At 41.7% G+C, this 21,342-nt stretch overlaps 1 protein-coding gene across 4 annotated transcripts in view; it reads right to left on the bottom strand.

The window, feature by feature from the left end:
• Positions 1-530: 530 nt before the first annotated feature.
• Positions 531-21,342, bottom strand: part of CREB5 (cAMP responsive element binding protein 5) — a 257,525-nt gene continuing 236,713 nt past the window's right edge. For 3 of the 4 annotated variants that reach the window (XM_008632019.2, XM_017732165.1, XM_017732166.1), the window contains 4 exons: positions 14,911-15,234; positions 9,528-9,755; positions 8,438-8,546; positions 531-7,294 (listed from right to left, as the gene is read on the bottom strand). In XM_008632019.2, coding sequence (XP_008630241.2) covers positions 7,131-7,294; positions 8,438-8,546; positions 9,528-9,755; positions 14,911-15,234 — 825 coding nt within the window. In that variant the 3' untranslated portion in view covers positions 531-7,130. Of the gene's footprint in view, positions 7,295-7,986; positions 8,547-9,527; positions 9,756-14,910; positions 15,235-21,342 lie in introns of all 4 variants that reach the window. The other variant, XR_001861334.1, reaches the window with a different exon arrangement.

The following is a 21,342-nucleotide window of genomic DNA, read 5'->3' on the forward strand; positions in this document are numbered from 1 at the left end:
CTGTATTGGACCAATTTATAGTGAGAAATGAGGCTGGCAAGATAGCAGGGGCATCACAATTACAGCTAATTAGCCCAGCAGGAAATCCATTTCCAGGCAGCTTTTGGCAAGAGGAGAGCTTGGCGGGATAACAAGCATGGAGTGTATTTTGATACAAGCACACTCCAGCTGCAAGGAAAAGTAAAGTAACAGCTTGTCTCATCCTTATGTGGAGGCCTCATGTCAGGCTCCACCACGTAAGTCTTTTTGTTTGAGGCTTTGCAGCCTCCGTGCTTGGAAGAAGTTCAGAGAACTTGTTCTTACCAAGTCACCTCAGCTGCTGGAGGACAATGGTGAGCCGTAAGGTCTGCACAATGCCTTGCTCCTGCCACCAGGCAGGAGCATACCCTGCACCGTGCTCCTCCTCCAGTTTGGAGGGAGATGAGGGGTCGTAGGTCATAACAGAAATCAGTGAAGAGTAGCTTGGTTTAACTGCAGGAGTTATCCGTATGGTAAAATATCTGGAGTATAGGTACAGACAAACTACTGGATTTATTTGTATTTGAGTGCTTTATTATATTGGAATTGCAGTGATATTATTAACATTTGTACAAATGCACAAAATTCCTTTCTCTTCTAGCTAGAAAGAGATGTAAAAATCTGACCTAGTTGAACAGTCTCAATGAACTCATTGTCCATTTGTAACAATAATGGGTTCACAATGCAACAAAAAGCTTAACATAAAATTAAACATATTAAATGCTGCAGCAAGTATTTACATTTATGTACCAAAAAAAAAGTATCTCCCTCCAGTAAGGAAGGTGGTTGCTTTACATAATAAAACAAACAGACATACAAACACAAAACCTTTGCATACAATACAAACAACCTCAAGCCCAAAACTTACTGTGACAGCACCTTTTTTTAATATAATATATATATATATATATATATTTATATATAAACTTCGATAGTTTAGGCTTACTCCAAGCAGTGCTAAAAGTTCCTTAAAACCAGGAGAATGGCAATAGTCCGAAGAAGCAATGTTCACTGATGAGTGCTACCCAGTGTTTGAAGAGAGCTGCTACAGAGAGAGGGATACAGAGCTCACGGCCATGGGCTGGGAAACACTTGGGTCCCTGTGATAAAGTCCTTGGCAAAACTCTCAGTGGCAATTGTTCTTACTCAGAAGAGCGAATATACCTTTCGTGCAAAGTAGTTTGTCTTGTGGAAGCATGCTAAAGGTGATGTCTGTCAGGGAACTCCTTGCAATCTCAGCTCTGTGGGGTGGGGAAAATATTTCTCTGACATTTCCTAGATTCCAGAAAGGAAGACATTTCCCTTGAAATGCCTAATCAATCCTCCCATGTCCCTTGCTCCAGGACACTGCTGCAGTTTCTGCAAAGCCGGAAGGAGCTTTCAGTCTTCATTCAGAAGGCTGTCACACAGATTTTTAGTCAAGAAAGATACTTGGGTCTAAGACCCTCATGGCATCAGATGGCAGGCTCTGACCATGGGCTTTGGGAACAGTTCCACCAGGTCAAACAGCAATACTAACATTTAACTTGCATAAATGTAGAACTGGAGATACTGAATCCCAGGTATTACACATTCATCTAAATATAACGAGTTGCAGTTATTGATTCCAGTCCAAGGAGAGCCTGGGAAAGGATCAGATTTCCACTTGGAGAATCAATCTTGTCTCTGAGTGTGTGTGAACACTGACATTTTTGGCCTTGTGCAGTTTAGGACTTGTTTTGAAAGCTATGGAAAACCAATAATGGTGAGCAATTTAGCTCTTAAGTGTAAAGCCACTGATAAAACTGAGATAGCTGTAAGCTCTGGGAAAAAAAAAACAAAAAGGGGTTATGGATGTAAACAGTCTCTTTTGTCTTTGCAGTAAGATGATCATTTCAGATGTTGAAAAATTGAACCTTTTTTGTTTTTTGGTGTTCAGATTGCTTGAGATTTTATTGCTTTTGTTTGCCTTTAGAAGTTTTTTGTCTCTTCTTTTTTTTTTTTTAAAGGTGCTGTCCCTAGTCAAGTTATAAGGCAACATATTTTATTGATTCAGAACTCTAATACATAGTATGGCCACTGTTATCACTGCAGCTTTGCAGCTACTGTGAGTTGGACAACAGTCAAAGTGCATCACAATGCACAACAGAGCCAGTCTCCTGACCTTACGATATACAGGACACTTTGGTTCTTGGGATGAGAGATTATAAATGTAGCTTAGATGCCGCCTCACATCATACACATTGCATAATAAAACATTTATATGCTGTCATGAAGAGGGTGTAAAGTCTAAGTCACACTGCAGACTGGCTGGTCTCAGCTTCTCCGCTCGGACAGGTGTGAGAGACAAGTTGTAGATATGCCACCAGTGAAAGCATATAAATGTATCTGGTGCAAAACTTTTACAAGAGTATTTATAAATGATTCAACAAGGGAGAGCAAGAAAGAGAGCAAGAGCTAAAGTGCAATTTTAAAAGAATATAAATAATTGAAATGTAGAAATAAGATACTAATTAGTTGTAACTGGTTTTGTTTTATAGGCACAGTTTAGGTTTTATGTCTACAGATCAATTTTTTCTTCTTCCCCCTCCAGTAATTTTCTCTGATGTATAATGGAGCTTCAATGGTCTAAATCTAAGGAACACTGCTTAGTAAGAGGACTGAAGAGGCAATGATAAGGCAGTATAGTGCAACTCACTATGTGATATTAGACAAGAAATGAGGATGGGGTTAGATCTTCTGTGGTGATGTATAAAATCAGCCTTAAAGAAAAAAAAGCAGAAAAAAAAAAGAAAGACAGGCTTTCCAGTTATACGTTGACTCATGCTTTCTAAAACAAGAAAGCACATTTTCCAATACATAGCAAACAACTGAAGGTTTATAATTTGTTTCATTGTTACAAAAAAAAAAAAAAAAAAAAAAAGAAGGAAAAAAAAGCAGATGCTGCTTTAAGGAAAACATTTAATTCTAGGAATTTCTGTACAACTGACCTCAGCAAGCTTTTCCATCTTAGATGGATGACTTCTGCTTGAGACCCTGAAAGATTAAGATGCACACACACCTAGAGTAGTTTATTGCAAAACTAATATTGTAACTTAAAAAAAAACCCAAACAGATTCTGTACAAGAATACTGTTCAAATGGAATGTGTTAAAATAACATTTATTAATAAATACTTTATAAAATTCTATGTGAATACTAAATTAATAGATTCCTGTTTTAAAATTGCTTTGGTCCTCATGAATTTTCATAAATTCACTCTATATGCTTTTTTTTAAAAAAGGTATTAGCTGCTAAAAAGCACATTTTGCCTAAACTAAAAGGCTAGTTTTCAACACTAAATATTGTTGCTTAAAAAAATATGAATCCTCAAAAGTTGGGCATTTAACAACAGTTATAGCTGGCTTGTTAGTTAACAGGACTGAGTCATTAACACTAAATCCACACGCACTGAGGCACTGAACCGTTGACTTTCCACTATTCAGAATATGGGCAGCAGACTTTTAGCTTCGTAGCAGGAATTAACTCCCAACAGCGTGAAATTCTCCATAAATCATCATCATCATCGTCGTTGTCCTTATAAAACACACCATGATAGCACACAAACTACTTGTCTCCCACAGGCAGCGTTATGAATATGGCTTGCATAAATTGACTTGGGGAAGGGGGGCTGGGGGCGTCGGAGCTGGATCGCAGCATCGTTTCTTTCTGATCAAAGTATTGCAGTTGTCCGTGGCTGAGATTTCCAACCTGCTTCCAACGTCACGCACAAGAGATGCTACCTACGGTAACACCTCCTCCTGAGCAAGGCACTGGCCAAGGCTCACCACCCTGCGAGCGCCCTGGAGACTGGATGACGGAACTGGTCTGAGTTGTCCTTCGCTGGCAGTGGGATAGGGCACAGAGCCTGGTGAGCCTGGCAACAGGCTGGATTGGCAGGGCAAGAGAAAAGTGGAGCAGTCTCCAGAAGTAGCTCGTAGCAGGATTCCTCCTTGATGGAAAGAGCCTGGGAAGTGCATTTAGAGTGACGTGCTTAGGAAGAGGCTGCTGCCACTGACCACAGGGCAGAGGGACATCCTGGAGACAGAGGGCTGGGGCTTCTCCCGTAGCCCTTGCTCAGGCAGCCTCCAGTGCCCGGTTGGACCGGCAGCTTGAGGAAAGGCTGCAGGATCACTCCCCTGGAAAACAAGAGCATTTTAATGTGGAAGCAAATCTGATGAATCATATAAGGTGCCTGGTACGGTTGGTCCTTTTCCCGATGATACAGCCGATATAAATATGCTGCATGTTGTCTTGGCCTGTGAACCTGCGACAGAGTTACAAGAAGCAATAGCAAATAGCTTTTCATCCTTTACTTATTTCCACATCACTAGCAAGGATTATACCTAAAGGCCAATAGTATAGAGAGGAGACATTTCATTGTAATTACACATTTAGGCCAACATGTGTGGTTGGCTTGCCTAGTTAGCATTAAAAAAAGAAATAATTGAGCTATATATAATACACATCAGTCAAACTGTCAAGTTGCTGAATTTAACAAAACTTAGGCAAGGTTTTTGTATTTTTTCCTTTTTTTTTTTCTTTTTAATGTAGAGGCTTTCATTTTAACAGCTAAATATTTTAATTGAGGAGACTGAATAAAATGAAGCTAAACCGTAATTCTAGTGCAGTGTAGCTCAACTGGGTATTCTAATATTACCAACAACTTTGATTTTTATTTTTTAATGTATTTAAGTGCTACCCATATAGAGGGAAAGTTTTTAAAATTAACCCTGCAATTGCATTTCCTTTTTGATGGTGAACTATGAAATTCAGACGTAGGGGAAATGCTTATTTGGGTTTTTTACATAGTGGATACTCAGCTGGAACATTTTTCTCGACAGCGTATTTGAAAAAAATTCCCTTGGGAGCTGTGATGAAGCAAAACCATTTAGCTATTACAACTGGAGATTAAAAAAAATTATAGATTCAGTATTTAAAACACTTTAAAAGTATATGTTTGTCTAAAATATAATAGAAAATCCTTTACATTTGTATTTTTTCGTAATTTTTTTTTGGTTCTTAGACTATATAATCAAGTCAAGATTTACACTGTACATTAAAAATCTTCTTTTGAATGTATTTGCATAAATGGAAAGCAAGCTGTTAGAGAAAAGAATACTGATAAAAAGTTAGTCACTGAGATAAGAACTAATTCGGCAATGAATGATGCTCAGAAATTTGCTTTCCCTTCCAGACAGGCCCTGCGCCTTTCAGTGCCCCCTCACTCTTCAGTTTTTTCACTCTTCCTCCTACATGGAGAAGACCCATCCTTTTATAACCCACAACTCCTCTAAAGACCAAAGACACAGTCTTTGAGGAAGAGAGCTTTGCTGCAGAACAAAGTGTGTTCGGGGCTAGAGCATTTTCTGGGAAAAATGTGAATTTTGCTATTAAAGATGCAGCTCAGAATGTTTGAACGTTTTTCACCAGCTCGGAGCCTGCTCCCTGGGCGAGCAGCGGGAGGTTTTGCCTCTGACAGATTTGAGAGCGAAATCAGGTCCCCATATACAGCAAGGAAGCATAATTAACTGGCATCATCTCTGTCTGATTTTCCCATCAATCACTGGGACCACTCAGGGATGCAAATCAGTTGTGCTGAGGGGCAGGCTCAGAGTCCAAACAAAAACCTTAATTGTGGCATAAGGCTCTTTTCCAGACCCTCTTTGCAGGACTGTATTTTATCCCAAGTGTGGGACTTGGCATTCTTGCAGCATTTTCTAGCCGCTGCATGCCTTCTAAAAATTATTTAGCATCCTAAAGAACAATTCCTTACCCGTGGTAAACGAGTGTTAAGTGCCATTGAAGTCTGTGAAGCTACGCTGCTGTCTGCCAGCTTGGGATCAGTCCGTGAACGTTTAAAGGAATGCCTGCAGAGAGCAGGTCTTTCCCTGGGAATTAAAAATGGCATTTTTCCAACTGGTCAGAACCATTACACTGATTTATTTCTCATTTATAGCCCATGAAGCCTGAGGCTGTTAGCTTTCATTGCTAGAACAACGCAACCAGGTTAGGGAAAAGAACTTTTCCGAATTATTATATGCTACATGGATTTTCCTACATTAATGACTGGCAGTGCAAAACTTTCTGTGACTCTCAGGTGTTGCTTGCTATGCCTCTACTGCACCACAGAAGCTTACAGGGCTGCATAGCATCAACACAGCTGGCTCACCATCCTGCTTCACCTGTGGCTGCGCTGTTTTCGCCTTTCCCTATTTATTAAAAACACTAAATCAGGAGCATTTGTATTTTTTAAAAGCCAAATGCTTGGCGCAGCCCAACTGCGGGTGAAGAGCTAGTGAAAGCAGCAGCCGTGCCAACAGTTTTTAGGTGGGCTTGAAGTCTTTGCTTGTTCATTACCATTCTTTGAGAAAAAGAGGGAAGCGAGAAAGCCTTGGAATGAAAAAAAAAAAAACCAAGAAAAAAAAATCTGGGAAATGAAAAGTGAAGGGAAAAGGAAGGTGTGAGAATAACTGTAGGAGAAAAAGGCCAGGGTAGGGGAGAGAGGAGAAGGGGGAGGGCTAGACAAAAGAGCACGCTATTTGGGCTTGATTTTGTCCTGAAGCCACATCCTATATAACTGCTCTGAAAGAGGCTCTGAATGCAAGACGCAGTCTGCTGATAGCACAACGCTAACTCTTTTTTATTATGCTGTCAGCAGATGCCCTCGCTCTATATTTATAGCCTAATTACTCCTAGTTACCTATGTTTGACTCTGTTTAATACTTTTCATGCCTCACATTGGCTAACAAGCTGCAGTTTAACACAACTTTGTATTTCTGAGGCTGCAGGCTAGATTGGTGAGAAGGAAACGTGACTATGTACAGAAACAGTTAGGTTTATAAACAAGTAACTGGTACCAAAAAAATGGAGAAAGCACCAAAGCATTTCTCAAGCTGATAGCATATTAATTGCGTAACTCCCTTTTATGTAACTAAGTATAAAAGACATTTTAATAACTATAAAAATGAATAGCCAGAGTCTTTCAAGAACTGAGGAATCTTCCAGGCTTGAGTTACGGTTGCAAATATCCTTAGCAGAGAGGACGCTTTGATACGCTACCACACTCCCCCAGCAGTTTCTGATCAACCACTTTTAAAGGATGGGGTTTATGTCTGTTCTGTGGCTGGCGAGCTGGGTGAGAGTGGAGCTTCCCACGACGTCGCTGACGGAGGAGGAGGTCGTTATGGTGTTGTGCTGGATGACTTGCTGCTGGGAGCAAGCTGGGACTGGGCTTGCAGGAGGACTGCTCTCGGGACCTGGGAAGGGATTGAGGGCACAGAGACAACACACGTTCATTTTTCCATCCTAGTAAAAAGGCTAGGCTGGGTGATACTCTTGGAAATACTGATGACCTGAAGCATGCACAAGTCCCAGGATTTCAAAATACAATTACAGTTATCCAACACTCTCTGTCTTAAGATTGTTTTAGTTTTCACAACTCTTTTCAAGCCAACTTCTCTTATATCCACCTGATTTCAGGAGCTGAGACCTTGAAAAAAGTCCAAGACCTTAATGACTGAAACCAATGTTGGGCTAAAAAGTCTGATATCTTAAGGTCTTTAGAATCAGTTGGGATGCTTAAATGCTTTATTAAAAAAAGCAGGAATCAAAATTAGAGTGCAGTGCACTGCAGCACAGAAAATCTAATTCAAGCAACAGCTGATAGGCATGTAATGCAATTATGTATTTTTTTTCTCTGAGTGCTGTTAAAGAGACAGATGCATAGTGATGCGGAGGAGAGAAATGGGCTCTATTTTAAGACAATGTCACAATCTGGCAAGCCCTGAGGCTCTTCTAAACTGTTCTAGAGAGAAACAGAGAATTTGTCCCTAAATTACTACACTCACAAAATGCATCGACTAGAAAGAATTGATTCAACGTCTCCATTAGCTGAGAATTTTTGGAAAAAATAAAAGGAAAGATGAGAGTTAAAAAAGAGTTAACAAACCTTGAAAACCTGCGCCAGGCCTGGTCTGTGCCACTGTCAGAGCACAGTACCATTTTCGCTGGAGGGAACTGTAATATTTTCCTTTTTAACTTTCCTTTTGAGAGTTATTTTAAGGTTCTGGCAGCGCCGTGCCCAGGAGGACTCTTGCAGGTTTGGAGCTGTGAGTTCAAGCAGGATCCTCCACAGGGGAGTGAGCGTCCATCCGTGTGCATCTCCTTGCCGAAAGGAGGGGTGGGGAAGACTAGCTCTGCTGAGTGGGATGCAAACCGGGGCTTTTTTGGTTTTGAGCGGGGCTGGATAAGTAAGGGCAGGAGATTGGATGGCTCGGATGATGTTTGAGAAGACAGGTTCAAGTGATAATATGACAAAGAAGGGGTTCTGGAGGGAAGAACTGGAAGGTTTGCTTTCCTGTGAGGAGTGTGGAGACAGCGCAAACATACCAGCTACTTACTTAGATATCCTTGTGATTCTTTCTGCATAGCTGTTATCGGACAGTCTTTATGTGTTAATAATAACTGTTTCAGCTGTGCTACCTCATTTTTCAGCATGGAAACCTCGTTCTAGAAAAGAAGGAGAGACTTTGGTTAGCAACGAAGTTTAAACCAGGCTGTTCCGCAAAGCTTAAACTCAAGAACACAAAACCTGCTCCATAACTTTGAAAGAACTGCAATAAAAGGTATTCAGGTGCTTGTGTGCTGGATTTATGTTAACATTTGTCAGTGACATTATTTTGTAACCTCTGAAGGCAGTCTGGCTTCCAGATTTGGTGACATAAACTGACAGATGAACTAACTTCCCAGCACCGGAGATACTTAAGGCAGTGTTTCAATCTACTTGGGAAATACTCAGACTCTCTGCATGAGGCCAGGTGGCACACCTGTGGGGTCAAAGGCCATATTGCTGTGCTCAGGGGTATGGTGGCAGGACTGCTGTCACCTACAGCTCGGCTGCAGCCAGTGCCTGGGTGCTGCTCACACCTCTGGGTTTTGTGGGAGAATGTTTTGGAGGAGTGCCATGCTACAAATGGTTTTCTGCCCTTGGCAGCACACAGGCACACTTCTGCATGAAGCAGAAGTACTGTGCCCACCATAAGAAGGGCAGCACTGTAAGAAGGGCTTTTGTTACTGTATTCATGGTATTTTCATCTATCCAGTTGATTTTCCTCACTGATAGACGGTGATAGTGCTTCTATCTCACTGGTTTTGAATGAGGGTTTAACTACATGCCCTGCTCTGAAGAAATTTTTTACAGTCATGTTAATGGCATTTCAAAAAAAATCCCCACAAAAAGCAGTGACAAGGAAAGAAAATAAATACAACTCCATCTAGTGAAGGCTTCTAAATCCCAAGACAGCTTTTTCCTGGCTTATCCTGCTAAAATGTAATTATTTCTTTAATTGAAGCACACACGTCTTGATTAACAGACTGATTATGCCTGAGCTCCCACTAGGAACTGACTGTGCGGGGGTAGCCCCAAAGGCACCGTCAGTCAAGCACAAAGAGCCCCTCTGTGTCTTCAGGGGTGCAGACAGTGGCTCGCACCTGAAGCTGCATGTTTGTCTGGGTGAGCTCTTCTGCTTTCTTTTCCAGTGACATCACCCAGACCTTCCTCTTCTGTCTGCAGCGCGTGGCAGCGGCTCGGTTCCTTTCCAGAAATTTCCGCCTCCTCTCATCTGGGTCTTCGTCCACCACCCTCCTCCGGCGACCTCCAGTTGGCTGTGGTGGCTGTATCGTCTGTGTGGGCTGCATCTGCTGTGCTGCCGGCGAAACCTGCAGGGCAAGAAGAGGTTTTGCAGGGGGTGGTGAGGGGGGAAAGTTACAGAGGGGGATGCTGAAATGGGAAGGGAGATCTCATACACTCGGCCTGCTCCCCAGCAAGGTCTGCAACAGGCTCAAGTCAAAAGTTGCACCAGATGCCACTGAAAGCAGCTGGTGGCAAATCCTTACCATGGTCAAAGTAGAGATTTTTTTGAAACAATCCTCTGAATATTTTTTTTCCCCTTGAGTTAGTTCTTAAAAACATTGACTTAGATGCATTCTCTGCCACCACCTGTTTCAAACCTGAAATGTCCAGTTTCTCTCAGGATCTGTTTTCATCAAAGCACAGGACTGTAGTGGCCTAATTTCTGTCTCTCTCTTTCTCTTCCCCACCCCCAATCGCCTCCAAAATTTTAGGCCATTTCTATTTCGCAAGCTTCACCATCTTCACTTCAGTGTTTGCCATCTCTGGAGGCAGGAGCTGCAGAGCTCTTTGCACCTGCATGGAGCTGGGAAGCAGTGGGCTGGGATCGCACAAGGCCAGCAGACTTCACTGCCCCTCAGGGGCAAAAAAATAATTTAGGTACCTGAGCTTGAACCTGTGTTTTGATATCCCGGCACTGTGTGGAGAAGGGATATTCCTTTTATCAGAAGTTTCCATTTGACCTCTGTGGATGCTATACTCCTTTTTATTCAATTTATCCCTAGCTTTGAGAGTAGAAGCGCACCACATCCAGCCCACTGCTACAAAACTATGGAAAAAAAATGTGTTTATGCTTTTTCAAGCAGGGGAGTATTGATCCTGCTCCTGAGAGTAACTGGACCACAATATTACAGAAAAGGTGCATGGTAGGGGCAGTCCCATGTAAACTATGCTCTGACTGCCTCCTGGGCAGATGGAACATGTCCATGTCCCTGTCAGGAACCAGCACCAGATTTAATGTTCAACTGCCTGGGAATAGGTTTCTGGACTGCTTTCCTGCCTCTCTGTGGCACTCAGGCTATGGGGCTCTGGAGACACCCTGTGTCTCCCTCTGCTTGGGGTCTGGGAACCCAATCCATGGATCCTATTGCTCACACTAAGCTCACATTGCTGCTGCCACTCCTGCATAGTCTGGAACAGTCTGGAAACTTGAATTGTTGACTCAAAATTAATCCTCTTGTTCTGGCAAAGGCCCAAACCTCCAAGGTGCTTCCTTTTGACTCCAGGGAGTGGACGTACTCAGAGCTTTGTCAGACTGAGCCCTGAATTTCAATTGCCACAATTAACGTGTTCGCCTAACACCTCCGTCTGTCTCAATTAAAATGATACTATCGTCTTGAGTCTTGCGAAGTTGAGGTGGCTTTTCTGTCTATAATATAGTTTGCTCCCTCTCCCAGCTGACTTGTGGCAATTACAATGGCAATTTTATGTGTAATTATTCTCTGCATCTGATAACGCTTTTTGCGTAAAGTCAAATTTATTCCCAGCCTTATGTTGCACTGTCAGGGAATCTCTCTCTCACAGGAGCAGAAAAAAAGTTTTGAAGAATAACCTTCTAAAAATAAATAAGCCACCCCACATTTTCTGACTCATGGTTAAAATTTCAGCTTGCATGAACTCCATCTGTTTGCTGATAAAATCTTCAACCTTCTGTCCACACTGAGGGTTGGAGTGCCAGATCCATGGCAGCTGCAGTGGGCACAGCCCCCATTCTCACCAGCATCCCCTGGCTTCTGCCGGGAGATCACTGCCAAGGGATTCCAGCTGCTCCCTGTCCACCAGGGCCAGGCGTGCTGCCTCTTTAGCAGTATGTCTGAGTGCAGAGGTCTCAGAAGTACCTTTTAATGTTGACATCTCATCAAAGACCTTTCATTTTTCACATATAACACCTTTCCAGACTTCAGAGATCTGTTATTTATGTTTCCTTATCGCTTTTTGCTCCTTTTCTGTTCAGCTTTAAAATTTCTTGTTTCTTAACTCTCTCAGTGGAGTCTGGTACAAAGGCAGAAAAAGGTAACTATAAAATTTTAATTATTTTTTTAATTCCTCTCTTATGGTCATTTTCTCCTGAATAACTAGTGAGTAATTTTGTTTTCAGAATGTGCCAGGCAGTCTCTAGGTAGTCAGAGTGCATTTTCAGAACAACAAAATCTTCTCTCCATTTCAGGCAGATATTAATTATAAGGGCTGCCATTATTCCACTAATAATGTCATGTGGGATAATTAACTGACTCTTACTCAATAGCTCTTAACCCTGTTAAATTATATCTTAGTAACCATCTAAGCATCATTCTCTAACAGGATTTCACTGCCCTGCCTAGGACATAAGAAAGAAAATGAACTAAATATAAAATTTAGGCTAATTTTGGTTTTGTTAGAGGATGCTAATCACGTATCCATAACGAAGACAAACACAGGACAGCTAAGAGACTGAAATGGCATTCAAACCCCTACTCTGCTTGAGCTATCACTCTGGCAAGTTTGATATAAAGAAATCTTTAGAGGACCAATGCAGAATAATAGTATAATTTTTGTAGTAGTTGAGGCAACATAGCTAGAACTTGGTAAAATATCTCACTTTCTCAGAAAGATACCTATCAGAAGGTGATTTCTACTTTTATGCCTGATCCAATATTTCTTTCTGTTCTTTGCAACTTACCACAAAACTAATACCCATTCACTCATTCTGTGAAAGCATAATTCCTTGGGCTCCTGTGTATCAAAATGGTAGCTGAAAAGCATGAAATGAATTCTAACATTACAGAAGGGCATGGTGTAGAATAACAACAGTCTCGGCATGGGAGTATGCAGCTTACAGCAGCATGGACTGTGCTGTCATTTGGCAGGTGGTTTGGAATGGAAGAATCTGGCTCAGAAGAATAAGGAGGTTAATAATTAGTAAATCGCACCATAAAATTAACGTCTGCTGGAGCAATCTGATCCCCAAAGAGGCCATTACCATGGGGACTATGGATGAGCTTTGAAAGTAATAACTATGTGGTTATTACTCAGCAAGCCCTTCTTTTCTCCCCTCTGATGCATCTGTTCAGAAATCCCTACTGCCTTTGCACCAGAGGAGCAGATGCACAGCAAGAGCTCTGCTGCCTGGGGAAGCCACTGACCCTAGGATTCCTACTCCACCACCCTCTGTACAATCCCCTTGGTGACACTTACACCATGGACAAGGTGAAGACCTCCTTGATCCCTCATGAGGTCTGTTGCCTCCAGTGGCATGGCAAAGCTTATCTGACTGCACAGACCCAGCTCCAGACCCTGTGTGGTGCAGGGGCACACAGTGACCCTGACACAGCTTTGTGGCTGCCAGTCAGCCTACCTGCCCTGGTCCCTGTATCTCTTCTTGCCTGCCTGAGTCTTTAGTGGTGCCTAGCTAGCAGGGAATATGAAGCACAAGAAATTGAAGCTGTCCTAACTGTGTGAAAAAGCCAAGGTCCCTGTTCAAGTCAGTCTAGAGGAGGGCTACTGGCTCACTGATCTTATCCTTAAAACTGTGAGGTTTTTTTTCCCCAACAGCTGTTTTCCCTGGTAGTTTTCTCCTCACCCATTTAAAGTGATGCTGTGGATGTTTTGCAGCAGTGCTCCATACCATGGGATCTGATGCCCTCAACTGCATTAACGTGTTTATCCTCCCAACCCCTCAGTGAAGGTTAAGTGATTTCCCCCATCTCATCCACGGAGTCCTCAGTTGGCTAAGCACAACTTTATCCTCACTCTCTCAGGGATCTCCAGTACAGCAATCAGGTTACTTTTGGTTTCTCTGATATGAGATAATGTCTTTTTATTGGAGTTTTTAAACAACTCCAAGGAAAATAACTCATTAACAGATGGGAAAATAATTGAATTCACAAAGTAAAAACTGAAGTAAACTCAGGAAAGCTCTGGACATCTTCTCACCGGGGAGTCTGCTGCTCTCTTGCTTAGACTGTTTCTCTAAAGCTGACAATTCATTTTACATTAGCAAATACTTTAGGGAAATCCCATGTGCTTGCAGACTCTGCTGTAATAAAGCTAGATGTTAGTAAATAGTTAATGCTGTGGGACACTGGGATGTCAGCCAAATACTCTCATTTTCTTTAATGTTTTCTAAGAGCTTGTCTGAAAGGTATTTGCAAGCAACACAATACTTCACAGATTCAACTTCTTATGGCTGGCATTCCTTTTTGTCCTCACATTCTATGCACTGCCTGTTTGTCTTCCTTAACTTTGCTCTCCAGACCTGCCATGTTACAGTAACTGCCCCCAGAGCTTTATTTTTCTGGTACGATCCTGATGCAGAAGCCTCTCATCTTAAGACATTAATAGAATTCCTCTTAAAAATGACTCTGCTAAAGTTTGTGCTTGCTAGCTCATTAGTTCAAGAAACATTCAGTTCAAATATCGAATTATCCAAATTGCTGAAGCCAATATACGTGGTGCAGAAATTGAGTCCACCTCCTTCAGTGGAGGCCTTCACTGACTTGTCACATGAATACAAGTCTAAATTGCCTTCTTTGTTTAAGTCTCTCTCCTTGGGTTGGCTTCACCCTCTTTTTTCTCCTGTCACAACATGCACCAACTGCTGCCTGCACTCACGGCTAATCTTGGCTTTCTCTCATGCTATGCAGATGTCTGTCCTGTTCATAGGGTCTGGATCATTTAATCTTTTCCTCTAAGCTGGTGTATCTTACCTTTAAACTACCTCTAATATCTCCAGTCTTGAACACCCTCCCCCGGCCACACACACACACCAGTGCCATTTCATTTCACTAACAACTTTGTTATGTATTTCTGCAGGTAGAACTCATACAGCTTGTTAAATCTTGGCCTGAGAAGTTCAGGTTCAAGCACATTAAGCAACATATGTAATATCCCAATCTCTGTAATAAACCTCATCCATAAAAGGATATGTGGCAATCCGCAGAGCTCAGAGCACTGAAAAGCCTTGGAGCTCCTTATAAAGTAAGAAATTACAAATGTCTAGTAAATTAGGCAGCAAAACAAGTTGTTGCTTCACTCCATTTTCTAAATAAAATTTGAGCACCCCCGTCACCATTAGCAGACATTTACAAGCAGCCTGAGGGGCTTGTATCTAACAAGACATGCATGCAAGAAGAAACAATACAGAGATCAGGCTTTAACTCCACCAAACAGCAAAACCCAGCGATGCAGCAGGACATGAAGGTCTACCTGTGCTTGTCCGCCCGAGTGCAGCGGGGGGTGCGGTGAGGTCTGGTGGTGTGCCGGGTGTGCGTGAAGGTGCGAGTGGGAGTGGTGGTGGGGATGGTTCTGCTGGTGATGAGGCTGAGGATGAGGATGGTGTGCCGGATGCTGGTGCTGATGCGGGTATGAATGATGAGGTGGCAGTGTCTGGTGCTGATGAGGATGTGAGTGCATATGATGGTGTGGCGTCTGGTCCTGTCGCGAGCTCATCATTTCCATCATGTGGCCCATGGTGTTCATATTCCCATTCGACATGGCGGCAGGATGATGAGTCAGTGCTGCCTTCAATCTCTGGAACAGAACAGGGCAGAAAATTCAACATTCATACATGGTGATCTGACCAGTCAGAAATGCTGTTGCAGAAATGGTGCCTTGTCTTGTGTTTTGAGATTTATCTAGTTTTTCTCTTGCTGCTCCCTTGATAAGAGGCATCTTATTTCAGTTTGAGAAAGAACATATTCTTGGGCTGTTATCTAGTTTTCCACTGCAAATATTTAAAGATATATACATCTGAATTGAAATCTAACAGTTACACATTTCCTACTGTGCTTCTGAGGAAAAATAACTCTCTCTCTTTGGCCAGCTCAGTAGGATTAGCTTCATCAAGCTTGTAGTCTTGCAACTTTTAAAAATGGAAGTCTGATTAAAATAAAAATGCAACAAAGTGCCCGTCTTGTTTTTACTTCAGATATTGTTTGAAAGACTCATTGGAAAATATATTGCATTGACATGTTTTTCAAATTCAGGTATACTAGTACCCAACCTGTTATTTCATTAGAAAGACGGAAAAATAATGAGGGTGGCCTCAACCTGATCCTCCTTCTTTGCTGAAAAGTTCAAGCGTGTGTTGTCCTGTTATCCCATGCTAACCTCTCTGGTGTTTTGTACTCCACATGTCACTGGATTGAGCTCTGGAATCTGACCAGGGCAAAACTTTCCTTAGTATCAATGGGATTTGTCCACTTTTACCTGAACACAAACAACTAAAGGCCAGTGGGAAAGGTTGAAACATTCTGGACTGCAGCATAGGGCCTTTGTGTACAAAGGATATTGTAGAAATACAGAGTAAAAAAGTTCCCTTTCAGCACAGTTACAGGGTCATCCCAGAGCCATGAGCTGTACTGGCATACAGACACCTTGTTGGTGTCATCTGACCCTTGGACTACTGAAATCACTGGCATCCTACAAGAGTGTGCCAAAGGCAGAGCCTCACAGATGCCAGCTAGGAGAAGGGTTTCTTCCAAACCCTTATAAACCTCCTTCATATCCATGGTTCTGCATCTTGCTCAACATGGAACATTATCTACAGCAGCCACCCAAGACCTCTTTAACTCGTTGTATTTTCAAGGAAGTCAATTGATCTACTCTCACTAATGCAAGTAATTAGCAGAATATGGTAAGATAAGAAAGAAAGGAAGGAGGAGCATGGTATCACTTGATGCCAGACCAGCATGATTTGAATAACCCATCAACTACCTCATAATTCATTATCCAGCCAGAGGATAGAACGAATAGCAGAGAGCTCATCAGTAAGAGATGTCACCATAGGACAGTCAGTAGAAAAAATGCAGTGGTAGGAGGCACAGAGTTGAGCCTTTCCCCATAGCAATATCTATCTGTGGGTCACATATGATTGTCAGAAGATCCTATAAGCCAATATGACTAAAAACTGCCAGCAGAGGAAAAATGACCAGGCTGAACTGCATTTGGTTCTGTCTTTAAAGCAAAAAGAGTGACTGCCAGGACACTCAGAACCTATAGATGGGGATTTCAGTCTATTTTATATTGAAATAACATCTGTCTGTTGCAACACTGCAAGGCCACAGGTAAAGGCTTCTATGTTCCAAGACATTACTGTACTGTGTTTGTACAACTGTGAGTGAGAAAGAAACAAATTCTTAATGGAAAAAAAATAAAAATAGAGGAAAGAAAAGAACGTTGTGGAAAGCAAAAAGAAGTAACATTCAATTAAAAGTGTCATCCTCAAGTTTTTGTATCCACGAGCTTTTTCAGACTTCATGAAGGTCATTCTACTGAGACACTCTAATAGATCTATTAATCTAAATTTGGTGACTTCTTTCACTAATGATCAATTGTCTGACCAAGACTTAATAAAATATATATATATATATTTGCAAAACACATGCAAGAACGAAGTCTGGACTGATGACTTTTAAGAAGTTTCCTTAAGAAAGTCTATCAAATCATAACTAAGTGGCATGTGTCCCATCCTGACGATCTTCTCAAAAATAGAGATCAAGGTGACTGTGCCAGTGAGGTTAAGTACCTCCTTCCCTACCTCTAAAGTTAAAACAGAGGTCAATCTAATATCAATAGCAGTAACCCATCCTGGCCATCAAATGGAGGACTGGAACAGCTGCTGTCCTTAATGTTTCTGAATTCAAGTGCTACCATGGTTACTGCAAGCAGCTCCTCACAATGCTCAGAATAATTGGTGTTACCTAGGAGTGTATTAGGAAAAATACGGGCAGAAACACATTAATAAGCCAAGTCTTTCTCTGTGTCATGTTTCTTCAAAACTCACTAAGACCCTTTTCATGGAGCTGAGCCACCATGCACGTCTAAGACAAAGCACCAACAAAAGCTGTTGTCACTTTGTTTTCTGAATCTAAATGCAAAATAACCAAGCTCTCATTAGCCAGCAGTTTTGTGTGATGAATACCTTACAAAATCTACCATGTCTGTATTTGTCAAAGACCTCTGAAACCGAACTACAGTATGTCTTCTAAACTGCAGACTTTCAAAGCGAAAAAAAAAGGAGGGAAAAACTTAATCTGCGAATAAACATTTTTTTTCAGCTGTAAAAACTGAGGCTTACTAGTGTGGCACAACTTCAAGGAGAATAAATTATTTTGTTTTCTTTCCATAGCCCTTCTACCACATCCATTTATTTGAGATAGCAAATCAAGAGAGACAGTGAGAGGTCTGACATGCAGCTGGTTTCAGTCAATAGGGGTCATTTCCATTTGGTCTGTGTATTTTACAAGCTCCTTTTTCACTGTTCCCAATGGGAGGGTGGGCCAGCTGCCCTGGATCCCAGTCCTGGTAAGAAACCAGCTCTCTACATCATCCTGTCCCAGGGCAGCAACAGCCATCGCCTCCCTTTAACTTCATGCTTAGATCAGCTCCACAGCAGCGAGAGTCCTGTCCATGTCCACATCTGGAGCAGGCTAAATCTTCCAATAACCAGTCACTGCTGCCCATCAGAAACATTCAGGGAATGACAAACTTTTTTTTCATTTGGTCTTCAGTGAGATCAATTGTTTTTGATGTTTTAGTTAGAGCAGAAGGAGGGAAAATCACCAGAACTTGGTAAACTCTTTGCACTGGGTATGTGTAGCACTCGAAGGGCAAGCTGCAGTGTTGTTATTGTTTCTTTTATGTGTGCTAATTGCAAGCAGCTGTTTCAGTTTAGTGTCAAATAAAATCCGATGGCATAGAAGTTGAGCTTGCTGGACTGACCACACTACCAAATCCCCTCTAGAATGAAGTGGTAACCCAGGATCCAATTCTGCGGCCGTTCAGTTTTTTCAGGAACTGTGTGGCTGACTCCACCAGAGCCCACTGGGACCTGGGAGTCTGCAAATTGGGACTGAAACAGAAGACTTGCTACTCAGACCTGTCTTCACCTAAACCTGAAATATCTGCTAGCCTCATACCAGTGACTTTTAGGGCACAATCCCTTTTTTCTCCCTTTTATAAGTCAATTTTAATGAAAAATCCCCACCAACCTCAAGCCAAGAGGAAATGCAGGTGCTCACCTTTCCTGACTTTTGGCCCTTACTGATTATTTTTACTATTTTATCAAAGTAACACAGTGACCAACATCAGTTATAGCTGATTTCCATGCAGTCATGACATCTCAATAAATGACTGTGAGTGACACAGACAGCAAGAGAAATCTTTCACGGAGAACAGCCTGCTTTGCCTCTGATCAAGTGAATAAATAAAATTCCCTTTTGATCCTACAGGAAGTCAGAAGTACATATACTGTCATCTTTGATGCTGAGGAGGAAATAGAGGATATTGGTGCTTCACAGTATGAGCATTGTGTTCCCTGTACAGAACAGGGAACTATTCCTTGTGGCAATGCCCCTAACTGTCTCATTTACTCTGAAGCTACCCCACTGAATGCCATATGAAGGTAACACCTCAAAGAAGTTATCATTGTACCTGGAGTACTGGGGGTTTTTGGGAACAAGAGAGTTTTCACAGTGCTTCCCCCATCTAAAGACTGGCATCATGGTGCAGTGAATTGCTTGATGCTTTTATCAACATAGATCATAACTTATACACTGAACATCTTTGGACAAATCCCAAGTCTGCCAAAAATGACCTTCAAGCATTTGAGATCCTGAATGAAAAACAATATCAGCTTCCCTAACACTTCTGCTATTCTGGATCTTGCTGCTTTCTGATTTTCCTCTATTGCTTCCTAATTTTCCTATGTGTATTTCAAAGTTGCCTTCGTTTTTGCCCTGTCTTTCTTTCTCAAAAATTGTTAGTGAAAAACAGACAGAACTTTTTTCAGTTTGTTAAAACAAGAAAACAAACAAACAAACAAACCAAACCTGTAATTTGGAGGTTGCTTTTCCCACATTTAAAAATGCAAATAATAATTTTGCGGGTTTCATATGCATATTAATACTTATAATGCTTAATAAATATTTTTAATATTTATATAATGCTATATTTAAAACAGGATATACATCTTATATGCCAAAATCTTTGTATGACTATAAAATGCAACTTTCTCCCCTTCATCTCTCAATGGACAAGAGACAACAATCTTCAATTTTACAGGTGCTCTGTGCTTGCATCAAACAATAAGCTATTATAACACTCAGTTGAATTTTAGGTTGGGATAGACATGGAATGATGAATAGGACTGAATTGTTCCAAATAAATATGCATTGCTGCACTCAGAAAAAAAGCTCTCTTCCCTTCTGGTCGGCATGCCCAAATCCCACTAAACTAGAAAGAGACAAGGCCAGCTGCAGTATCTAGTTAATGTCTGGTATATTCTTATCAGGAGATTATATCAGACCCCTGTAGGCACATGAAATATGATCTCAAAGATATTTTTTGCACTAGTGACTGTGATTCTAGTCCCTATTATACAAGGGTTTAATAAAAGTTCCCCACAGGGGACAGAAGACTCTAGAGAAGGGTGGGAAATCAGAAAGAATTACAGACATCAAGCACTGCCACACATCTGCAATTCGGTAGCAACCTCAGGGTAATGAGCTTGTTTAGCCAAACTTCATGGCAAGCATAGCATTGACTTCGGTGTCAGTAATACTGTTTTCTCATCTGCAATAGTCAAGCTTTCCTTTTTACTCTAAGCATCATACCCAAATATACAGAGTTAAGCCAGTGACAGCTAAAGCTGTGAACAGAACTTCACCCAGTGTATTTCAGAGCATCACATGGAATTTTATCCTTTCCTTTAACTATGACTGCAACAAGAGAACTTAGCATAAATGTCACCCAGGTCTTTTACAGCTGGCTGCTGACAAGCATTTCACAGTGTAAATAACAGAAACCACTCTTCGTAAATGTTCCACTCACATTCATAAAAGTAAATTGGAAGCGATTCATCTCCACTCAATAAGTGCTCACTTGTGCTCCACTCAAGAACTGCAGATACTTACGAGCACATTCCAGAGACTGGCAATTAGAAAGTCTCTGCTGCCACATTAAATGCTTTCTCCTACATTTCTTGTGCAGTAAAATACAGTTCTGCCTATTGGCGGAAGGAGGAGTAAGATGTGTGCGAAGGACATCAAATCCAGAACTGAAGTGACACATTACACTAATGTAAAGAGAAAAGTGGGATACATTTAATTCCCAACTTGCCAGTAACGAGTGCCAAATTGCTAATCTTCTAATTATTCTCAGGCTGTTTGGCAAATCTGAATTATACTTTTCCCTCCTTTTGTGCTTTCTTCCCTACTTAGTCAGCTTTTGTAACAACATGAACAATGGATCGTCATCCAGCCTTCAATGCAGCTCAGCCTCTAATAAAAACAACAAATTTTCTCCCTTGTGTTTCCAAATGCAAACTGAATTAAACTTCAGCAGACAGCAGCAAGAATCAAGTGCAAACAATCAAAGCAGCGACAAAACTAATAGACGTCACGCTGCTCAAGGACAGGTCAGCTGCAAGAGCTGCTTCAGTGTCCCTGAGCGGGGCACAGAGGAGCTCTGAGCAGCCACGCTGGCCACTGACATCAGTCCCAGTGACGGATGACTCTCTGCACGACTGCCAGTTTTAAGCAATCCAATGCAGGTCGAAGCCAGGGTGGCCCAAGGGTATTCTGTCGGAACTGCCATCTTCTGGTGATGGCATTTCATTGAGAACAGCCACGGCTCCAG

This window comes from Corvus brachyrhynchos, unplaced genomic scaffold (genome assembly GCF_000691975.1).
Source record: "Corvus brachyrhynchos isolate BGI_N302 unplaced genomic scaffold, ASM69197v1 scaffold53, whole genome shotgun sequence".
NCBI lineage: Eukaryota > Metazoa > Chordata > Aves > Passeriformes > Corvidae > Corvus > Corvus brachyrhynchos.